Below are 18,383 nucleotides of genomic sequence, written 5' to 3'. Positions count from 1 at the left end.
AAAGGAAACAATTAGTAAAAAAGGATGATTGGCACACAGAATATATTCTGTGAGTCTGAAAAAAGTGCATCCAGTGTATTTAAAGTAGCAAAACATCCCAAGGCACTTCACGGTGAAAGTCAGGTCTGAGCAAGAGTGTGGGTGTGTAGGGCAGAAGGCTTGAGGAGGTTGCTGAAGCACTATAGAGGAGGTAAGTTTGAAGGAGATGTTTGAAGATGGAGGGAGATAGAGTGTAGAGAGGGGGTTCAAGAGTGAGGAGTCCAAAAGGTGGAAGGCTCTGCCACTGATAGTGCAGCAAGGAGAGTGCGAGGGGAAAATGCGTTAGATCAAAGTTGAAAGAGTGAATGGTCCTGCAGAGAATTAGTGTAGAGGAGGTTCTAGAGACAGAGAGTGGTGAGGCTGTGGATGGCTTTGAAGATGAGGTCAAGGATTTTAAAAGCAAAATGTTGAGTGATGGGGAAGCAGTGGAGAATGGGTTAATAGGTGAGCAGGAGTTTGTGTGAAATAGGACAGTTAGCAGGGTTTTGAATGGAGTTTATGTAAAGTAAAAGCATGAAACAAATTTTGGGAGCTGAATTAGTAAAATTTGATTCGGCACAATTCAAAAGTCCGACAAGCTATCAGCGAGTTATACAATTCTTCACTTTCCAAGTACTTGCAGAGGCATGTTGTGGAAAGCCCTCCTTGTGTGAACTGTTTCAATGCAACGCTTGGAGTGTTTATCTCCGGAGGCGCTAGGACCCCGTTAGATGGATAGTGCTGCGTCCCCTGTCAGTGGCAGAGAGAAGAGGAGGGACAGATAGGAGTCTGTACCAGACAGAAGGAGCAGAGAGGAACAACTGGCTGCAAAATACCTTTTGCGGTCTCCTGGCAACGTTCCTGACGCAGAAACTCCAGCTTTTTCCCAGGGTGAGGGACTTGCATTCAGATGAAAACACAGTGATGAGTGCAGGTAGATGGTGGACATAGCCCATTGCTCCCAGTGCAGAAACCTGCAGCATGGACAGCTGGAGCAGGACTGATCGGCTAGTGTGGTGATTCATCGGTCCGTATCTCAGTAAATACAGGTGAGCAGAGCTTCTGTCCCAGTGCTTACCATGCACATTTAAATTTCACTCCATTGGGGCATAAAAAAACAGACGCCCAATTGTAAGGGGAAGAAGTGGGTAGATTTTGTTGTTTGTTTTGCACCTACCTGAGCAAATCGTATCAAATTTTAAAGCATATAAAGCGACTAAGATTAGCGGGGATGCACTCCGCCCTTTAAACTGTTGTTATTACTGCTCCCTGGAATCTTGGTCTTATTTCTTACCTACGCCATTTGGGGACTAACCACAAAGGATTTCCCCCTTCTGTGGAGTCCGTTATTACAATGATTAGGATCTGGACACCGTCAACCAAGTAGTTGTAGATCAAACAGATTTTAACATAACCTTGAATAGTCTAATGTTCAAAATATTCCTTATATTTAAAGTATGAGTGAAAAAAACATCCACATTGCAGCTAAGAAGACTCTTTCTCTGGAAGGAGAACATAGGAGAATTTTTAGACTCAAAATGCAAAGCTGAGGAGTGGAATACACTACCTCAGGGTTAGAACACACTGCCTCAGGATTAGAACACACTACCTCAGGATTGGAACACACTACCTCAGGATTAGAACACACTACCTCAGGATTAGAACACACTACCTCAGGATTAGAACACACTGCCTCAGGATTAGAACACACTACCTCAGGATTGGAATACACTACCTCAGGATTAGAACACACTACCTCAGGATTAGAACACACTACTTTAGGATTGGGACACACTACCTCAAGATTGAGACACACTATCTCAGGATTGAAACACACTACCTCGGGATTAGAACACACTACCTCAGGATTGGAACACGCTACCTCAGGATTGGAACACGCTACCTCAGGATTGGAACACACTACCTCAGGATTAGAACACACTACCTCAGGATTGAAACACACTACCTCAGGATTAGAACACACTGCCTCAGGATTAGAACATACTACCTCAGGATTAGAACATACTGCCTCAGGATTAGAACACACTACCTCAGGATTAGAACACACTGCCTCAGGATTAGTTCATACTACCTCAGGATTAGAATATACTGCCTCAGGATTAGAACATACTACCTCAGGATTAGAACACACTACCTCAGGATTAGAACACACTGCCTCAGGATTAGAACATACTACCTCAGGATTGAGACACACTACCTCAGGATTAGAACATACTGCCTCAGGATTAGAACACACTACCTCAGGATTGAAACACACTACCTCAGGATTAGAACACACTGCCTCAGGATTAGAACATACTACCTCAGGATTAGAACATACTGCCTCAGGATTAGAACACACTACCTCAGGATTAGAACACACTGCCTCAGGATTAGTTCATACTACCTCAGGATTAGAACATACTGCCTCAGGATTAGAACATACTACCTCAGGATTAGAACACACTACCTCAGGATTAGAACACACTGCCTCAGGATTAGAACATACTACCTCAGGATTGAGACACACTACCTCAGGATTAGAACACACTGCCTCAGGATTAGAACACACTACCTCAGGATTGGAACACGCTACCTCAGGATTGGAACACACTACCTCAGGATTAGAACACACTACCTCAGGATTGAAACACACTACCTCAGGATTAGAACACACTGCCTCAGGATTAGAACATACTACCTCAGGATTAGAACATACTGCCTCAGGATTAGAACACACTACCTCAGGATTAGAACACACTGCCTCAGGATTAGTTCATACTACCTCAGGATTAGAACATACTGCCTCAGGATTAGAACATACTACCTCAGGATTAGAACACACTACCTCAGGATTAGAACACACTGCCTCAGGATTAGAACATACTACCTCAGGATTGAGACACACTACCTCAGGATTAGAACATACTGCCTCAGGATTAGAACATACTACCTCAGGATTAGAACATACTACCTCAGGATTAGAACATACTGCCTCAGGATTAGAACACACTACCTCAGGATTGAGACACACTGCCTCAGGATTAGAACATACTACCTCAGGATTAGAACATACTGCCTCAGGATTAGAACATACTACCTCAGGATTAGAACATACTACCTCAGGATTAGAACATACTGCCTCAGGATTAGAACATACTACCTCAGGATTAGAACACACTACCTCAGGATTAGAACACACTGCCTCAGGATTAGAACATACTACCTCAGGATTAGAACACACTGCCTCAGGATTAGAACATACTACCTCAGGATTAGAACATACTGCCTCAGGATTAGAACACACTACCTCAGGATTAGAACACACTGCCTCAGGATTAGAACATACTACCTCAGGATTAGAACATACTGCCTCAGGATTAGAACACACTACCTCAGGATTAGAACACACTACCTCAGGATTGAGACACACTACCTCAGGATTGGAACACACTGTACCTCAGGATTAGAACATACTACCTCAGGATTAGAACATACTGCCTCAGGATTAGAACACACTACCTCAGGATTGAGACACACTGCCTCAGGATTAGAACATACTACCTCAGGATTAGAACATACTGCCTCAGGATTAGAACATACTACCTCAGGATTAGAACATACTACCTCAGGATTAGAACATACTGCCTCAGGATTAGAACATACTACCTCAGGATTAGAACACACTACCTCAGGATTAGAACACACTGCCTCAGGATTAGAACACACTGCCTCAGGATTAGAACATACTACCTCAGGATTAGAACATACTGCCTCAGGATTAGAACACACTACCTCAGGATTAGAACACACTGCCTCAGGATTAGAACATACTGCCTCAGGATTAGAACACACTACCTCAGGATTAAAACACACTGCCTCAGGATTAGAACATACTACCTCAGGATTAGAACATACTGCCTCAGGATTAGAACACACTACCTCAGGATTAGAACACACTGCCTCAGGATTAGAACATACTGCCTCAGGATTAGAACACACTACCTCAGGATTAAAACACACTGCCTCAGGATTAGAACATACTACCTCAGGATTAGAACATACTGCCTCAGGATTAGAACACACTACCTCAGGATTGAGACACACTGCCTCAGGATTAGAACATACTACCTCAGGATTAGAACATACTGCCTCAGGATTAGAACATACTACCTCAGGATTAGAACATACTACCTCAGGATTAGAACATACTGCCTCAGGATTAGAACATACTACCTCAGGATTAGAACACACTACCTCAGGATTAGAACACACTGCCTCAGGATTAGAACACACTGCCTCAGGATTAGAACATACTACCTCAGGATTAGAACATACTGCCTCAGGATTAGAACACACTACCTCAGGATTAGAACACACTGCCTCAGGATTAGAACATACTACCTCAGGATTAGAACATACTGCCTCAGGATTAGAACACACTACCTCAGGATTAGAACACACTACCTCAGGATTAGAACACACTACCTCAGGATTAGAACACACTGCCTCAGGATTAGAACACACTACCTCAGGATTAGAACACACTGCCTCAGGATTAGAACACACTACCTCAGGATTAGAACACACTACCTCAGGATTGGAACACACTGTACCTCTTGTGAATAATTTCCCTTCAATTCCATGAGGTTCCACTTTTAATTAAGTCTGTTATGAGGGACTTTATCAGTTGCCATTTGTAAGTTCATGTAAATAATATCCATAGGCATTCCACTGTCCACTACTTTAGTCACCTCTTCAAAAATTTCAATCAAGATTCGTCAGGCATGACCTACCCTTTACAAATCCATTCTGGCTCTCTCTGATCAGCTGAAATTTTTAAAGGTAGGTGTTCAGTCACTCTATCCTTAATTATAGACTCTGGGAATTTCCCAACGTCAAATGTTCAGAGAACTGGACTATAATTCCCTGGTTTTCCTTTCTCACCTTTCTTTCATAGCGGAGTGACGTGTGCAATTTTTTATTTTAAAGGAATGATTCCCAAATCAAGAGCACGTTGGCAGATTTTAGTTAGAGCATCTACAATATTCTCAGCTATTTCCTTTAAAAACCTGTGATGAAACTATCTGGTCCTGGGGATTTGTCACTCTTTAGCACTATTTTTTCCTTCATTAGGTTATTTTACATATGTTTATTTTGGCAATAAAAACAAGAAATGCTGGAAATACTCAGCAGGTCTGGCAGCATCTGTGGAAAGAGAAGCAGAGTTAACGTTTCGGGTCAGTGACCCTTCTTCGGAACTTTATTTTGGCAAGTCCCTGTCGATGATACAATATTAGTTTCTTTGGAATGTCCAGCATACTATCCTCTTCCTCTACTGTAAATATTGATGCCAAGTAATTATTCTGAATGTCTGCCATTTCCTTATTTTGATTGACAGTATCACTGTTATCAGTTTTCAAGAGGCCCACATTCCTGACCACACTCCCTTTCCAAGTATAATTGTCAAAAGTTTTTTTGTATTGATTTTGACATCCCTTGAAAGTTTCTTTTCATGCTTCCTTTTTTATTCTTACTATCTGTTTGTCACTCTTTGCTGTTCTTTGTATCTCTCCCAGTTGTCAGGATGTGTTAGCTTTTACATTTATTAGTTATTCATGACTGTTTATTTTGACAAGTAGAACTCTTGCCCCTGAGGTTTAGAAACTGGTTTTGTATCAGATTAGATTCCTTTTCGAACACCTCCCACTAATCCTCTGTCATTTTACCCAGTAACCGATTTGTCCATTTTACTGTGGACAGTCTCTGTCTCATTCCATTGAAGTCAGCCTTATCTAAATCCAGAATCTTAGTAGCTGTTTCACTTTTCTTCCTTTCAAACACTGCATTGAACTTGATTGTATTACGATTGCTATTAAATGAATGTTCACACACCATTAGACTGTTAACTAAATCTGGCTCATTACTGATTACTGAATCTAATATGCCCTGCTGCCTTATTGGTTCTAGGACATATTGTTGCAGAAAACAATCCTGGACACACATGAAATTCACTACCCTTCTGACATGAGCTAGTATGCTTATCCCAATCTATATGAAAGTAAGGATCTCCCATTAAAACCACTCTGCCTTTGCTACATGCTTGTCTAGTCTGCATTTTTACAATCTGCCACCTCCCAGCTGCTACCAGGGGGCCTAGACACAACTGCTGCTCATCTTAAATCCTTGTCTATTTCTTAATTCTACCCATATAGTCTCCACTGCCTGATTGTCTCTCATTATATCCTCTCTTGTCATTGAAGTGATTTCATCCTTAATCATTAAGGCTACTCCTCCCCCTCTGCCATTTTCCTTATCTTTCCAGTAGACCTTATAACCTGGTTTATTTAGTTCCCAGTCCTGACCATCTTGCAGCCATGTCTCAGTAATGGCTTCCATGTCATACCCTCCCAGTTGAATTTGCACCTGCAATTCATTCGATTTGTTCCTTTTACTCTGCTTAAAATGGGTCGGAGGCAGGATCAAAGCACTTTCATGTATCTGTCTGTACTGATTTTCAGGTGGGCTTCCATCCAGGTGGCTCCAGTCAGAAACATACAGAAATCTCATTTGTATATGTTTGTTATGCACTTAGGACCTCAACATCATTTTTGTCTCTGCCAGCCTCAATACTCCCACCCAAACATAGATGGTACAAGTCTAGAACTAACCATTTTCAGTGAAAATTAAAGGGATCTACACATAAGATACCTGCAGCTCTAAGTGCTGCTTCTTTTTATTCCTGACACTTAGACCCCTTCAGCCACCATACCCTATCCTGCACAGTTTCCTACCTCTAGATCATCAAGCTGCCTACTGGGGAGCACATTTCTGCTGGCAGCTCACCGACTGCATTAAAATAAAGAGAAAGGACGAAAATGTATTGGGTCCCACACTGACTCCTCCCAGCAGCTGCTGCATCAGCCCTGACCACCACCTGCCCTGACCACCTGCCCTGACCGCTGTCTGCCCTGACCGCTGTCTGCCCTGACTGCTGCCTGCCATGACCACTGCCTGCCCTGACCACCGCCAGCCCTGACCACCGCTTGCCCTGATCACCATCGGCCCTGACTACTTCCTACCCCGACCACCATCTGCCCAGACCACCATCTGCCCTGATTACTGCCTGCCATGACCATCGTCTGCCCTGACCACCACCTGCCCTGACCACCGCCTGCCCAGACCACCGCCTGCCCAGACCACCACCTGGCCTGACCACTGCCTGTCCAGACTACCGCCTGCCCTGACCACTTCTTTCCCGAATAGTGCCACAAAATTAATGTGTTCTAATTATAATCTTTCTCTGTGGAAATAACTCTTCCGACTTCCCCTTCATTTTCTAGTTATAATTCTGAGCCTGGAAATCCAAGCGCCATTGATCCTAATATAAATGCTGGGATCTGCCGCGAGGAACCTCCACAGCTGACTCTAGGTGAGGAGGTGGTTCCTTTTTAAATATTCCTGGCAGGTGACTGTGGCAGTGTGAATGGATCTCAGCTGCCCACCATAATGGAGCAACAGCCATTGCAGGGAAGGCCTGCTGCTTGAAAGAAATCCAGCATCACTAGGCCCAGCAGCTTATTGCTTGAGCTGTGTTGACCACCATTTCTGGAAATGTTCTGTCTTCAAGGATTCAGGCCAAGACCCAGGCCTAGACTACTCGCCCTCCCCACACTCACCCCTCGGGTGGGACCTAATTCTGCTCACCGAGAGGACAAGCCACCTCCATTTACCTGGCACCCCACCAAGCCAGCAGATCACAGACTGAAAACTTCCACCCAGGGAAGTCTTCCTCTTCTGGCCATGCTACTACTGACATGGGACCACATTTTGGACAGATGGAGGTTCTGCCCTAAACAAGGCTGTGCAGAAATTAGCAACACAGGCTGGAACCTGGTGTATCTGGTTGTGGCCTCATTCCTGGGCCTTCCGTGCACTCCCTTCTGACATACTGCTGAGAAGTGTCAGAGCCCTGCAGATTTTTGGGGACCCCACTTTATTACTGAATCACCAGTGAGAAGAACCTTTTCTTTACCCTCTCAAAATGTTCTCATAACTGTATCTTCTCATTTCTGATATCATTTTGATGTTTTTTGCAATACATTTTCCATGGCTCTGATATTGTGTATCAGATATCATGGCACACAATTGAGTGCCTAGAACTTTCAAAATACTCCAAATGTGGCCCAACCAAAGTTTTGTACAAATTCAGTATTGATTCTTTGCCATTACATTCAATGTCACTATATATAAAAAATCATAATTCAATTGGTCTCCTTATGTTCTTTTTAATTGCATTCCCACCTTTAAAATTCTATGATTCTTGACCCTAGATCTATCCATTCCAATATTTTGTTCAGAAACTTACTATTTAGGATATCATTTCTTTCACTGTTTTTTCAAGTGTACTACATCCTAGATCTTCATATTGAACTGCATCTGCCACCTATCTGTCCAACTCACTAACCTGTTTATGTCCTCCTGCATTCTTCCTCATAGTTTTTCATATCCTCTAATTTGATATCACTAGAAAACTTTAATATCATTCCTCTGTGTCCACATTTGTATAAATGGAAAACAGATGAGGTCCCAGGATACCCACTTTGCACTAACTGAAAAATTATCCATTTACCTTTGTTCTCTGATTTTCGCTCTACTCGTCTCTATGTAGTTACATTCTTTTTAACATCATGTGCCTCCACCTTCAAAGCAAGCCTTTGTAGCACAAAGCTTTCTGAAAGCACATGTATGTGTCATCACACTTTATCCCATTTTGTGATTTCATCCAAAAACTCAACTAAATTAGTGAAACCTGAGCAACACTTTATAAATCCATGCAGACTGCCTTTCTAAGCATTGACTAATTTCATCCAGTTTACTGGATGTAGAACCCCAACATTAACTGGTCTGTGATTTACTGACTTATTCTTTTGCTGTTTATTGAACAGTTGTTTAACATTTGCCACCTCCAGCCCTTTCATACAGTTCCTTTTCCTAAAGATTTTGGCAAATATCCACTATCTCCTCCCCAAACCCATTCAATATTGTGAGCTGCATGCAATCTAAGCCCAATGTTGGATCCACTACTGTTTCAAATGTACATAAATAACATAGATGCAGAAACTCAGTGCACAGGGGTCCGATTCTCAGAAGATACCAATCTAGAAAGGGCAACTGAATCAATTGAGTCAAAAATTACAGAGTGAGATAAAATATGTGAGTAGGCAGAACAACGGCAGATTAAATTTAATGCAGACTAGTTTAAAGTACCTCACATCGGAAGAAAAAATAAGTGGCACACATGCTCCGTGAATGGTGTTGAAATAAAAAAAGCATGAAGCTGAAAGAGACCTAAGGGTTTGAGTAGGCTCACTGCTCGACATGTTACAGAGAGCAGCAATCAACAAAGCCAAAGGAATATTGGACTACGTAGCGATGAAGTTGTGAGCAAACTGTTTGTTGCACTGGTCAGACTGCATCCTTTAACGCTGTGTTTGTTTCTGGGAGCTGAGGCACAAGAGTGACATTAAAGCTCGGGAGGCAGTGCAGGGAAGAGCTGCAAAGCTGAACCCTGGTATCAAAGGATTGAGCTATGAGGAAAGGCTGGAACATTTTTGGCTTTTCAACTGGGAAAGGAGCCATCTTATAGAGGCATATTGAACAAGGAAATGGGGAAGGTAAATCAAGAAAACTACTTTAAATTATATTGCAAGAGGAAGACAAGGTCAGAGTTAGTAACAGGCAAATTTAGGATAGATATCAAGAAATTCTTCTTGACACAATGAGTGGCCAACGTAGGGAATGAACTTCCAGACAGAGTATTGGAGGTGAAAAGCTTCAGAAGATTGCAGTTGGATCTGAAATGGAGAACCACCACCCGCCTTTACCTATTGCCAAATCCTGGGGACAAGGACAGGCTCATTTGTATAATCTGGGCAACCAGTACTTGCAAGGGCACATCATTAGCAGCTGTCATAGCCCAAACCGTTCAGTGCCTGAACAAAGTACTCATGAGGCCCAAATAGGCTAAAGAATTCTACCTTTTTTGCAATTAATCACCTCTGGGATTGATTACCTTACCTATTAAAAGTTTGGGCCATCAGAAGGACTCAGAGGGAACTCACACCGGATCTGAACTGAAGTGAGTTCCATGGTGGCCGTTCAAGGGTGTAAAGAGAGAATTTTCCCAGTACAGCTTGGAGCTCCCCAATACACACCCTTGATTTTGGGGGTGAGGGTTGGGTAGAAGGTCTGCTAACGACACTCAACCAGAATTTAAAAGTCCAGTCTGAATTATAGTGGGATCCCTGTAGAGCAGGGGCCCTCATCTACAAGAAAGACACAATATCAGAGCACTAACATAGTTGCTCTTCAGCCAATCTGATTTATTATTTAGATAGTATCCCTTTGTGCAATCTAGATTCATTTGGCAGGCTGCCCAAAGACTCAGAAAGTGGCCATCCATTGGAAAGGTAAACAAATGTGTCAGACATTTGTATTCTTCAAAAAGGTCAGGCACAGCAACTGAATCCATGATTTTATCTAATGCCTAGTTCAGCAGCTCTGCCTACTCCTCCAAGCCATATCAGTATATCCAGGCTACAGTGGAAAAGGCTTGAAAGATGATCATATTGCCCCAGAAGATCTGGATCCCACTTCCATGAAAGGAGTACAATCAGTCAACGTAAGACTTTTCTTTGAGCTGAAATGGAGCATGGGGGCAGGTGGAGGTGGGCTGTGTGCAAATGTGCAGCACTGACATCAGAAGGGATTGTCAACTTCAGCCCAAAACAGGCTTGAAGTGAACGGTACCCGCAGTGCTCGCACAAGGCCGCAGTCAGGAGGCTTGAACTGTTTTCAGGTTTGGGCTTCACTTGAATTTTACTGGCAAGCTGCAGGTACCAACGGGATACTCCATTGCCACCCGCTGGTTTTGGACTGTGGAAAATCGGCTCCTGGTCCCATGAAAATCTTTTTAAAAATCAAAATGACCTATAAAATACTTAAAGGGATAGACAGGGTAGATGCAGCTAAGATGTTTCCCCTGATTGGGGAGTCTAGAACCAGGGGACACAATTTCAAAATAAGGGGGAAGCCACTTAGGTCAGAGATGAGGAGAAATTTCTTTACTCAGAGGGTTGTGAATCTTTGTAATTCTCTACCCCAGAGGGCTGTGGAAGCTCAGTCATTGAGTATGTTTAAAGTAGAGATTGACAGATTTCTAAATACCAATACATAAAGAGATCTGAGGATAGTGTGGTAAAAAGGCATTGAAGTGGATCTTATTGAATGATGGAGCTGGCTCAATGGGCTGAATGGCCTACTCCTGCTCCTATGTTCCTGTGACCTCCGGCAGTCCTTGTAAGGGCCACTGTTTAGGCCACTCAACACCCAGTACAACTGGGAACAGGATACAAGATGCATTCTCATTGAAATTGCAGTCAGCTCTTATAACCAGCATAGAACCTCAATTTAAGCAGCTGCACACCTGCTTTGAGTGGGCGTGCTAGGAGTCCATTTAAAGACCTAGCTGAAAATTAAAATCAGGCAGAAGAATGGGTATCCAAGGTGCCCACTGGGCTTTACTCTGCCAATCATTTATTTTTCAGAAGAGAAATGGCAGCTGGCTGTTGAAAATCCCTGACCCCTGAAACATGATGCTGACAGATAAGGCGGCAATAAACAAAAGGACTTAACTGCCTGTCAGAAGCAGGGGATCACATCTCATTTTGTATGACATGCTGCATTATCATATTGTTTAAGCTTTGCTCCAGAGATTCAGTGTCATGATAACAATCTATGCAGTTATGTCAGCATTTTTTTGGGGCCAGTTTATATCCTCTCTGTATTTCTCCCCCTTGTCTCAATCACCTAGGTGACAGCAGTGCTCACGAAGCAGTAGGCAGCACATGCCCAACTGTTTGGCTGAAGATAGTTTATAACGGTCATTTTTAGTTGCTGTAGATTAAATCTGCTTCACTTTTCCTTGGGGGTTTTCCTTCCAATCAATGGGAGATCGGTGGAAACCCCAGATCATTATGGACGCAGAATTTCCATCAATCCTGCACCAAAGTATGCCAGCCAATTCTCCAATCGGCTGCTGTAACATAAGTATAAACCCTTCATAGAACTGTAAACAGGGTTTCCACCGATCATCTGCCTAAATTACAGTGGCCAAATGGGAGAGTCCACAAGTACATTCCTGACATCTGTCACCGCTCCCAGTGTTTTTATTTCTGATGTGACTGCCTTGTTACTTCCAAGCAGGAATACTCTCTCCCACAACAAATTTATCACTTACCTGTTTGGAGCTTGGATTTGGTATTCTTCTCACATCAGCAGCCAAAGAAGGTAAAGCAGTGCATTGAGTTCGACAACCCGTAACTTGCATTTATGCTAAATATATTTAATATTGCATTTTTATATCTGAATTCTGCTTATCATTTTGGATTTCATCATTATGGTGGACAAGTGTTTGTGTAGAGAGGCACGTAGCCTTCTGGTGGGTACTAAAGGAAGCTGACAGAAGTAAGAATTTGTTTTTTGTATTGATTCAAACATTTTTTTGTGTTTCTTACACTGATAACTATCAGGATTTTTATCACAAATTTTAGCAATCTGCATTAAAAGAAATTGGCTAATATGCTGAGGTGTCACTGTAAAAAACAAGTTATTTTAGTTCCCGTTGTAATGCGATGAAAATGCAGCACTATTATAAGACCAATAAAATACAATGCTTTAATATCAGTAAAATCAGCTCATAATGAAATCTTGTTGGGTCCAATAATAGTTTCTTGAACGAAGAGCAATTTCAACACTGGGAGTTCTGAAACCTTTCAAAACATAGTTCATTAGAACAGGATTTCAGGGGATCTGTTCTGTTACAGATAACAGCTGCAGTTTAAATAAGACACGATGGCTACTCAGTCTGTGCCAAAACTTGAAGTAAAGCTTTTCGAAGATGGACAGGACAATCCAGAGAGTCAGAATGATGATCATCTGAGGAGTCTGAAAGCACTCACCCAAAAACTGAGGCTTGAAACCAGAAGACCTTCCTATCTAGAGTGGAAAGCCAAACTTGAAGAGAAAGACTGGAAAAGCTTAAAGCCGTCGGAAGACCAAGGGCTCCCACTGACAAAGAAACCCAGCGAGGAGCCCAGCAACTTCAAGAGAACGCAAAAGCACCTCAATGGGAGTTCTGTCAGGGATGGCAGCTTGACTTCAGGAAAATTTAGTGGCTTTGAAAATATTGACGAGGCACTGAACTGGCTCAGGAAGGAATTGGTAAGTTTGAACACATTCTCTTTTATCTTTTATCCTTAAGGTTAATAGCATACTCCCTATTTTTCTGGTCCTCCTAAGGTCATTGCTAGAAAATGGATAACAATAAGATGAACTGCTGTAATTACTTTCCCTTTTGTTTTACTTCAATTCATGGCAGTTTTAAATGTTACCTCAGTAATTGTTTACTGGCTGTGTGCCATGAGTACTGTGCTAGCATCTTAAAGTAGCTAGACATTCAATGCCTTCTTTGGCATAAGCTCATTGACATGCAGACATGTGCTCAACAAAGTTCACATTATCACTTATCCCACTGCACCATAAAAAGGATGATTTATCCAGCAGAGCACCACTCACTCAATCCCCAGCACATCCTAGTAACACAGTAGCAGATTTGCATTGCAGGGACAAACCCATTTTGCACAGCAACAGCTTGCTGTTGGCCAGTGGCCATTCATTTCAAAGCAAATTCTGTTATTTAACAACATGATGATGTAGATTTTGACAATAGATTCAAACCAATCAATGGATACTGAAATATAAAGTTAAAGATTAATCACACTGTTCTCTAACTCCAGCTCCCCAAAAGAGAGAGAAGGAATACTCCCCCATGATAGAGAGCAGCACTGTTTTTATTTTTGCTTCACATTTTTCATATTTCTGTTAGCTGTTTTCTTTTTATTGTGGTTGGGATGCTGCTTTCTTAGTCTTCAGTTTCTGGTTCCTATTAGTTGCTTCCTGTAAGTTGCGTTACATTTTGCTTTTGTTTTTATTGGCTGATAGCGAAGGGTGGGTGAGGAGCCATATTGTGAAACTCAGAGAACTCAGACATGGCAGGACCAGAAATTAAAATAAAATAACAAATGTTGGACTGGAGGTTGGAGCCCTAGGCTAAGTTCCAGGCTGAGGAAGGGTAATGGCAGAGGGCAGAATGGGAACAGATGGTTTTAAAAGAAGTAGGGATAAAAACAATGAAAAGTAGAAGGAAAATCAAGTGGGAACAAAATAACTAAAAAGCACTTGGGACGCACGACATCTAGCTTGGCTGCCTTGTGCATTTTTGTGACATTGACTATCTAGATCTGATTAGTCCATCACGACTAGAGAACATCACGCGGTTGACATGGACCAGTGTCTAATATTTTTTGGTTTTATACATTCATACACCTCTATGAGTTTATTAACACAAAATGTTAATCATATAGATTTCTACACAAGAACAATTTGTTCTGCTTCATGACTGCACTAGTTATAGTAGTCAGAAACTGCTGCAAATTGGTTGTTTGATTGCATGTATGGCAAATATTAGTAAAATCTATACTAATTTCAGTCACATTTCAACCAAGTCCCGAAGACTGACAAGCCAAAAAATGCTGTTGATTGTTGATCAGTGACATTGGGGTGACTTCATGGATTCAACTGTAGGCAAGGAGTAGATACAGACAGCAAACCATTTGGGAAACAAAGAGAGGCATGGAACAAGAGTTCAATCCTTCTAAAAAGGAGTGAACTGAGAGGTAAATTTATTCAAGCATGAGTGAATGCTGATAATAGGCTTCACATGCACAGCTTTAATTAGCACAAGGATTGACTGTCAACATTTGCTCTTACCCTTCAATTACACTGACCATCTTCAGTTTGACAAGAGAGAATACACACAAAGCCCATAATTGTTTGAGAATTTAGACTATCAGAACTAAAAACATTTTAAAAATCATTTCTGGACATATTTTCCTAAATTTACTTGGTTACTGTATGGATTTCATAAAGTATGGAAGGCTTTTTCAGTCCCTCAATTCTATTCCTTCCAATAATACAAAGAACAAAGAACAAAGAAAATTACAGCACAGGAACAGGCCCTTCGGCCCTCCAAGCCTACGCCGATCCAAATCCTCTATCTAAACCTGTCGCCTATTTTCTAAGGGTCTGTATCTCTTTACTTCCTGCCCATTCATGTATCTGTCTAGATACATCTTAAAAGACGCTATCGTGCCCGCGTCTACCACCTCCGCTGGCAACGCGTTCCAGGCACCCACCACCCTCTGCGTAAAGAACTTTCCACGCATATCCCCCCTAAACTTTTCCCCTTTCACTTTGAACTCGTGTAATCATACACATGGCACACTATAATCACATCCAACATTTTTGTGCTTCATCTGCCGAGAATAGCAAAGAAAAAAATTTCCCTATTTGCTGAACCAGCATTGATGTATTTTTGCTGCTTGTTACTGTACTAATCTACAGATTTATTTTTAAAAACCAGTCAGAAATGCGCCTGCAAGACCAGCAGCTGGCGAGACAACTGATGCGCCTTCGCAGTGATATCAACAAGCTGAAGATTGAGCAGACCTGCCACTTGCACCAACGAATGCTTAACGACGCCACCTATGAACTGGAGGAGCGGGATGAACTGTCGGATTTGTTCTGCGACTTTCCAGTGACCAATGCCTTCACTCTGTCGGCACCCCTCAAACTTATCGGTGTGACTAAAATGAACATTAATTCCAGGAGGTTTTCTTTGTGTTAGAAGTACCATGAGCACTGTGCAGTTATAACTGTAATAGTTTCTCTTTGAAGACAACCAGAGCAAGCTTCAGAATTGCAGAGAAAGTAGTCTGAATGGTTTCCTTTTTCTGTGGTTAATTTTTCCCCCTTTTTTCAGTCTGTTTCTCCCCCTTTTCTCCCAGCCTCTCCTGAAGACAGCAATTCATGTTGCTGTATTGGACCATGAGTAATGGAAACCCTTCAAATAGGGTGCGTATCAGCAGCCTATTTGACCACATGGCCCAATCCTCTCCCCATCCTACAGTAGGGGCTACCCACCGGTAGAGATCGGGATCATGAAACCTCGCAAGACTGTTTCACTTCCTTTCTCCAGGAATACTGAGATCAGTCACGTCATCCCTAGCTGGGATACAGTAATCAAACTTGGGACCTTCTTGGTCAGTTTAAATGCAGCATTAAAAGTTTTACAGAAGAAGTTTAAAACCACTTGCAATTGTAGCTGGTTTCAGTGGCTTACTTGAGGGAGACATTTTCAGTTTCGGCAGAGAGAGAAACTGGCGGTTGTGGATTGGCTGCCTGTTACACAGCCTGCCCAATTTTCCAATCCATTGAATGTAAACATAAGAACATAAGAAATAGGAGTGGGAGTAAAACCATTTGGTCCCTTGAGCCTGCTCCGCCATTCAATAAGATCATGGCTGATCTGATTGTGACCTTAACTCCACTTTCCTGTCTGCCCCACCACAATATCCCTTGACTCCTTTGTAAATCAAAAATCTGTCTAGCTCAGCCTTGAATATATTCAATGACCCAGCCTCCACTGCTCGCTGGAGAAGAGAATTCCAAAGATTAACAACCCTCTGAGAGAAAAAAATCCTCTTCATCTCTGTGTTAAAGGGGAGACCCCTTATTTTGAAACTATGCCCCCTAGTTCTAGATTCCCCCATATGGGGAAACATCCTCTGAGCAACAGAAAGGGTAATCGCGCATGCAGACCAATTTCCATCATAGGACCTGTAACATGCTAAAAATATGGCCAGTGCGGCTGTAAATATAACCACGGGGTTATTATTGTGAGCCATCATTAGACAACCCTGAAAATTAAAGTACAGGTTCATTGCTTTAACTAACAATGGGATAGTGCCCCTAAAAACAGTGGGAAATAACATATCCCCATTCTCACTGTCACTGTAGAAATCTGCCCTCTGGGGCCGAAGTGCCCACCTGAGGCAGGTGGTTGGCCCTTTTGATATGCGATTGGAATCCAATGATGTGCACATGAACTAATTTGACATTTTAGAACAGAATTGGATGGAGTGTGCAGTATGCAAGCTGGTCTGTATTTTCAGAGCACTGTTGACAGATGTCTAGATGCAGGTAATTTGCCTGTTCTTCAGCTGTCCCTAATTACTAATAGTACCTGTCACAGAGAGACTAAGGATGGGGAAAATACCTCAATACAAGCCCCCCAAAAAAGGCCTTTTAGCTTGAGCCTCTCAAAGACATTGAAGTAAAAATTCAAAGTAATAATTTTTTAAAAATCAAATATTTAACAAACCCAATACACTGTAGTCATTTAAAAGAAGAAAAGGAGGTAGATTCATGAGCTTTTTGAGTAGGGTCCTGGTGATAGGGTAACATAGGGAGGTAAAACACTAACACATTGCACTGTAGAGTACTGAGATACAGGTTCACGCTTCCAATATGAAGAATCCCTCGTCTCGTCATGCTTTCAATAGAGGCTGCCAAGTGGAGGCCAGGCAGATGAAAGGAGTGGAAATCAGAGGAGGAATTACTGAGAGCCCATTATCACAATCTTCCGAGTTGCTGGAGGCAAGGTAACATTGGCTGAGGCCCAGAAGAGGATCTACCCGCCTGCTTTTATCACCTGGGGAATGGGATGTGGTACAACAAGAGCCAAAGAGGGGAGGGAAAAAAAGTACAAAGCAGTTTACAGAAAAACAGGAAAGATAATCAAACTAATCATCTGATTTGACTCAGCTGAGACTCTGTGGACCTGTTAAGGGACCTTAGTGTGAAGAAGATCAGATTTTCTGTCTGTTCCACAACAATGTTTTGTTAGATCTGCTGTGGATGGAGGCATAGATTTGCTGGCAGACTGGTCTCTGCCTCTTGAAATGTCCATTCACAGTTTTCTGGGCCCATTTAGGCAGACGTAATAAGATGCAAATTAAGGAAATACGTCCTGTGCCATAGTAGAGTGGAAGGACTGGGAAGTCATTCACAGGGAGTTGGATTGCACAGGCCAAAAAGGAAGAGTAATTTTATAAAGAATTTTGGCTGTTTCTACCAGGGATGCTGCAGCTGCTGGTGGAAGATCTAGGCCAATATGTAAAGTTCTCATGAAACTTTGCCATTTAAATTTTTTTCCCATTTTCGTCTCTGTCCTGACAGCAGTGGTTTATGCTGGGGAATGGTTCCAATCGGAACAGCAACCATTCAATACCTTACAACTGGCTACTCTTCCTATATGAGCCTAAGCAAGCTATTTGATGAGGTGAGCCCAATCCTCTTCTCACTCAATTCCCATGCACAACTTCTAGCAGAGGGAGTTAAAG

The 18,383-nt window shown here is 42.3% G+C and overlaps 1 protein-coding gene across 1 annotated transcript; it reads left to right on the top strand.

The window, feature by feature from the left end:
- Positions 1 to 908: 908 nt before the first annotated feature.
- Positions 909 to 18,098, top strand: LOC137352462 (protein FAM167A-like). The gene is made up of 3 exons (XM_068017942.1): positions 909 to 1,067; positions 12,906 to 13,302; positions 15,563 to 18,098. The coding sequence occupies exons 2-3, from the start codon at positions 12,934 to 12,936 to the stop codon at positions 15,824 to 15,826; spliced, it is 633 nt and encodes a 210-aa protein (XP_067874043.1). The 5' UTR covers positions 909 to 1,067; positions 12,906 to 12,933; the 3' UTR covers positions 15,827 to 18,098.
- Positions 18,099 to 18,383: the final 285 nt, after the last annotated feature.

The sequence above is a fragment of the Heterodontus francisci genome, chromosome 3, assembly GCF_036365525.1.
Source record: "Heterodontus francisci isolate sHetFra1 chromosome 3, sHetFra1.hap1, whole genome shotgun sequence".
NCBI lineage: Eukaryota > Metazoa > Chordata > Chondrichthyes > Heterodontiformes > Heterodontidae > Heterodontus > Heterodontus francisci.
This window is presented reverse-complemented; position numbering and strand designations above follow the sequence as displayed.